Source organism: Sinocyclocheilus rhinocerous, unplaced genomic scaffold (assembly GCF_001515625.1).
Source record: "Sinocyclocheilus rhinocerous isolate Xijiao unplaced genomic scaffold, SAMN03320098_v1.1 scaffold930, whole genome shotgun sequence".
In the NCBI taxonomy this organism is placed as follows: domain Eukaryota; kingdom Metazoa; phylum Chordata; class Actinopteri; order Cypriniformes; family Cyprinidae; genus Sinocyclocheilus; species Sinocyclocheilus rhinocerous.
Window position 1 is genome coordinate 145,802 of NW_015654101.1, and position 6,024 is coordinate 151,825.

Sequence of the window (6,024 nt, forward strand, 5' to 3'; positions counted from 1 at the left end):
TATATATATATATATATATATATAATATTTTTGTGGGGGGAAGAAATTATAGAATTATAGAATACTTTTATTTAGCAAATATGCATTAAATTGATGATAAAGACATTTATAATGTTACAAAAATGTATAGTTCAGATAAATGCTGTTCTTCTGAACTTTCTATTCAAGAAATGTATATTCAAGAAACCTGAAAAAGTTCTACTCGGCTGTTTTTAACATAATAATAATAATAAATGTTTCTTTGAGCAGCAAAAATCTGAAGGATCAAGTGACTGGAGTAATGATGCTAAAACATTTTTGAAATCACAGGAATAAATTACATTTTAAAATATATTCAAACAGAAAGCAGTTATTTTAAATAGTAAAAAATATTTCACAATATTACTGCTTTTGCTGTATTTTGGATCAAATAAATGCAGGCTTGGTGAGCAGAAGAGAATTCTCTAAAAAAACCATTAAAAATCTTACTGTTCAAAAGGTTTTTTTTTTTTTTTTGAAAGAAGTTGTGTAAAAATCGACGCGTTTCAAAAAGGCGGGGCATAGAGGAGAAACAATAATGTACAGTATGTGGAAAATAATGTGTTTTTTTAACTTTAAACCGCATAAACACATTTCATTACACCAAATACACAAAATAATGTTCTTTTTAGCAGCATCATATGACCCCTTTAAACACTTTCTGCAATTGTAGGTTCTGATTCGAGTCCATGCATGTGGTGTAAACCCAGTGGAGACATACATCCGCTCTGGATCCTATGCTCGAAAACCCAGCTTGCCCTATACTCCAGGATCAGATATTTCTGGTGTGGTTGAAGCTGTTGGGGATGGTGTTTGCCTCCTACGGGTGCCGTGATTTTATTTGTCAACTTGTAACCCATCTTGCACACTGACTACAAGTTTACATGTTTGCTTTGCATGGATTGCAATCTTTTCTGTTTTCACAGACAGGTGACAGAGTCTTCACCACAGGCACAGTGACGGGAGGATACGCGAGTTTACTGTGGCCTCAGAGGACACTGTTCACAAGCTTCCTGATTCCCTAGACTACAAACAGGGTGCAGCTATTGGAGTCCCATATTTCACTGCATACCGGGCGTTAGTTCAAAAGTAAGATTTTGTAATCATTGTTGTAGGGTCTTGAATGAGGTCACGGGTATGGCACTGCTTGAGGTGTCTGAAGCTATAGAAATGCATTATAAAGAGTACTTTTTCTCTAAACAGGGCTCATGCCAAAGCAGGAGAGACAGTTCTTATCCATGGAGCCAGTGGTGGGGTAGGATGTGCAAAATTTACCTTACATTTCTAGCATTATTGTACTTCAAAAATGATTTGGATTAATCATACTTCTAGGGGACTTGCGCTGCGAACTCTAGTGGACACTTTGGGGAATGCTGCCAGCATGACCAGTGTCTGAAGCACATGTGAAAAACTCCAATCCTATTGGTCCACATAGCCTGTGATGTCATGAACACGCCACTAACTTTTGTTGTCTTTAGGAGCCGTTTGTTTGAAGCAGTGAGTGTGAAAGACCAGGGCAGGTGAGCGTTGTAGGAAGTGTGTGCCTCCGGTCCCGAGGTTTCTGACACTTGAGGACACACACATCTATGTATCTAATGAGAAAGCTCCATTCGTGTTTGTCCCTCTTCTCAAGATGAGGGACAAGCATCTGCGTTTCGTGGTTCGGGTCCCACTGCTGCCGAGGAACAGCGATTTGTATCTCGCGGCCTGTTTCTGCCATTGCTGTGGCACAATTTATCTCAGCTCACGGTGATTGCTTTGATCTGCGGGATCCGCACACCCTTTCTTGGGTTGTTATGATGATGAAGTGTGAGCACGGAGTCATTTCAGCCCTGATCTTGCGAGTTCGTGGGCGGAGCTATATTCAGCTCAGCTGTGCCTCTTTAATGTGCATATTATTGTGTATGGAGAATATCGCTGGACGTGGATATATTGAAATGCTCTGTTGAGAAATGCTTGCGAGCTTTCTCTCCCAGTGTGTTTCAGTGACCTAGAGTGATTATGGGGAATGTTCCTTCCTGTGTTATACCGGATGGGTTTAGGAGTGGGCTGCCTCCCCTGCCTCCTTGAGGTTTTTAAGTATAGTGGTCTCTTTGAGCCCCTTGCCTAGACTGTGCTGTCTACCCTGTTTGGGTTTCATTTACTGATGGTCGGTCCGGATCTCCCTCATGTGAGCTTCTTGTCTGTAGCATTTGGACCAATCAGACACACAATTTTTCATTAGATTTAACAAATCAATTATTCATTAGATTAACAAATAATCACGGACCCCTCACCCAATAAACATACTGGGTGCCAGCATGTCTCTGAACAACCCGAGGCCCCTGGTTACCATGGCAAACAGGACACCTCAGCCAGACCAGATAAACTTTACAACCTAATGGCATGTCGAGAGTTCTCCCTCTCACTATCTTTCAACCATAGGAAAAACATAATGCCCATAAACATGGACTCTTCTCTAATTAAAGGGTTAGTTCACCCAAAAATGAAAATTAGCCTGTGTTTTACTCACCCTCGAAGCATCCTAGGTGTATGTGACTTTCTTCTTTCAGACGAATCCAATCGGAGTTATATTAAAAATTGTCCTGGACCCTCCAAGCCTTACAATGGGGGTAAGCGGGTGTTCGGTTGTCAACAGTTCAGAAGACGTGAAATACAATGCGCGCATCCATAATAAAACGTCCCTCACACGGCTCCGGGGGGTAAATAAAGGCCTCCTGAAGCGAATCCATGCATTTTTGTAAGATAAATATCCATATTTCAAACGAAATTTTTAAAATTCATATTTAAAAAAAAAAATTCTAGCCTAGCTAACTAGTAATTCGCCATTGTCTGTGAAGTGAATTTGCTGTTTTGATTTGTGAATGAAGTTGCATGCGATACATCATAACCATAGACTGTATAAAAACATGGACGTAGTGTCCGTGACATCACCCGTAGGTTCCTGAAGAGCATTTTTGAAGCTCAAAGTGGGCAGAGCCGACCGTCGCCATCTTGGCAGCGCGTCACCGCGCGTCACTCTCGGATAATCGAAAATGGGCAAAAAGGCGGGAGCTGGTTGCTGAAACCAGGGTGTAGAAGCACCTAATCTTGATTGTAAGCCTAAAACTGACATTTCCTGAAAAGTTATCTCTTAATTCTGATTGGTTGATTGGAATGGTGTTCCAGGATCAACAAGGATGTTGATCCAGGAACATGTTGTACTTGGTCAAATCACGCTCACCCATAACTGACAGCGCTTAAAGTCGGCATGAAATCCAAATTGACAATTCTTATTTTTTGATGGAATACTGTAGTGTTTATTATAAATAATTTATCCATTACACTTCATTATTTTTTTTTTTATTCATGTGCCCTCGTAATCTTTAATCAAAAACGTTAACCTCCCCTCCCCCTCAAAACGACTCCTCTACTCTTCCAGTCACGAGCTATGGTGCAAGGGCGGAGCTATCTGGAACTGCCAACAGCTGCAGTGACCTCAGTGACGTTTGGGGGGCAAAGCTGAAGCTGATGCTTCACTTTATAGCACTGACACCAGTCATGAGGGAGTACGTTATCCTTACACATTGAAAAGATATTAGGATATTACGGCAATATTACTCTAAGGACATCGCAAACTAATTTTTTTTTCATGAATATGACTTAACTTGATGGAGGACGCGCTCTCTCCTTCTCTCTCTCTCTCTCTTTCTCTTGCATGTTTTGTGCCAATCAATCAATTCCCGAAGGATGAAATCAAGTCCCGCCCTCTCATTTCAGATGCCGTTTCACTCGGATATACGTCACAGTAGAGAAGAAGTAGAAAGAAGTAGTTTCATGCCAACTTTAAGTTTCCCATGCATATTTACAGCAGCGCAAGTTCTGCTCCACTTGCAGATGTTGTAAGCTTGCATCAGTCTCTTAGCAACATCTGACCCCAGGAGGTGCGAGCAGGCTCTTCCGGCTCAATCTGATAACAGCACACACGTCACAGACCTTTGTGTAAACAAAGAACTGCGTGAAATGCTAAGTCTTTAGCAGCCATACAGGCACATGAGCTAAGCCCTTTACTACAACTGCTAGCTGTTAGCATCTGACTAACACTTAGATAGTGAGTGTAAAGTGTAACTTTCATACCACTCCTCTTTCTCTCTCCCCCTCACTCCTGGTTTCACTTACTGTTTGTGCTATCACCTTCTGTTGAGATTCAATCAGGTCTGTCCCTCCCCACATACTTTGGTTTTATTTGTATTTTTATTTTGACTTTATTCTATGGGATTGACTCCCTTTTGCAGCCAGCCTCTAGTGGCCAGTTGACGAATTACAGTTTAAGTCACTTCCGTGTTGGCTTCACGAGAGAGAGCGGGAGGTTGCAGCTTGGTCATAACTGACAGTTCTGCTCCACTTGCACGTGTTGTAAGCTTGCATCGGTCTCTTAGCAACATCTGACCCCGGGAGGTGCGAGCAGGCTCTTCCAGCTCAATCTGATAACAGCACACACGTCACAGACCTTTGTGTAAACAAAGAACTGTGTGTAGCCAATGCTAACATCTTTAGCAGCCATACAGGCACATGAGCTAAGCCCTTTACCTCAACTGCTAGCTGTTAGCATCTGACTAACACTTAGATAGTGAGTGTAAAGTGTAACTTTCATACCACTCCTCTTTCTCTCTCCCTCTCACTCCTGGTTTCACTTACTGTTTGTGCTATCACCTTCTGTTGAGATTCAATCAGGGGTGTATTCCAGAAGGGAGGTTCAACAAACTCTGAGTTGACTTACCCTGAGATTGGAAACTCTGAGTTTTCAGTTTCAGAACAGCTGAATAGGGTTAGTTCAATCCACTCTGAGTAGGTTGACTCTGAGTTTAGCGTGTGCACCATGACTATGAAAAGCCATGATCAATAGAGCTCCGAAATTACGATTCACCATGGCAACAGCTCCCGCCAAAAAGACTTCCGCATACTATGGAATACGTAACTTTAATTCCAAATCAATGTTATCAGAGGTAAAAACTGGCAGAAAGGACATTGAACTAATATTCATTTTCATGGTGTCCCACGGGCAAAAAAAGAAAAAAAATTAAACGTAACATAATTCAATCAGGTAAAGCTTCAAGCATGAAATGGGTGTAGGCTACATGACTTTACAAACATTTGACATTCAATAAATATCATTCAGTGTATATCTATTTCAATGTGCAGCAGCTTTTTCCACATAGTCTAATGCTTTTTCACATAATTAAATGATCTGTAATCCAACATGCTACATTTCTTAATTAGGGTAATGAAAAACATTTGACTTCTATTCAGCCAACAGCAAGAAGGCAGAGACTCTTAAAATGGGGGGAGAACCTGCACCAGCACCACTGACAGATGAAGAGGAGATGGCCACAAAACCAATTCTGTCAGGACCACTATCGTCAAAGATGATTGACAATTAGCATACAGTTTGGATTGGCGGTATGGTTCCGTTCTGGGCAAGAACTCCCTGCGCATCCATGCAGCCTAGCATGGATGAGAGCAGGGAGAGCAGCGATAAAACAGAGTTAGTTCAATCCACTCTGAGTAGGTTGACTCTGAGTTTAGCGTGTGCACCATGACTATGAAAAGCCATGATCAATAGAGCTCCGAAATTACGATTCACCATGGCAACAGCTCCCGCCAAAAAGACTTCCGCATACTATGGAATACGTAACTTTAATTCCAAATCAATGTTATCAGAGGTAAAAACTGGCAGAAAGGACATTGAACTAATATTCATTTTCATGGTGTCCCACGGGCAAAAAAAGAAAAAAAATTAAACGTAACATAATTCAATCAGGTAAAGCTTCAAGCATGAAATGGGTGTAGGCTACATGACTTTACAAACATTTGACATTCAATAAATATCATTCAGTGTATATCTATTTCAATGTGCAGCAGCTTTTTCCACATAGTCTAATGCTTTTTCACATAATTAAATGATCTGTAATCCAACATGCTACATTTCTTAATTAGGGTAATGAAAAACATTTGACTTCTATTCAG

The 6,024-nt window shown here is 41.0% G+C and overlaps 1 protein-coding gene across 1 annotated transcript in view; it reads left to right on the plus strand.

Moving 5' to 3' along the window:
- Nucleotides 1-6,024, plus strand: part of cryz (crystallin, zeta (quinone reductase)) — a 41,400-nt gene that overhangs the window by 1,825 nt on the left and 33,551 nt on the right. The window contains 4 exon segments of the mRNA XM_016523572.1: nt 692-844; nt 945-987; nt 990-1,107; nt 1,222-1,273. Of these exon segments, the coding sequence (XP_016379058.1) occupies nt 692-844; nt 945-987; nt 990-1,107; nt 1,222-1,273 (366 nt within the window).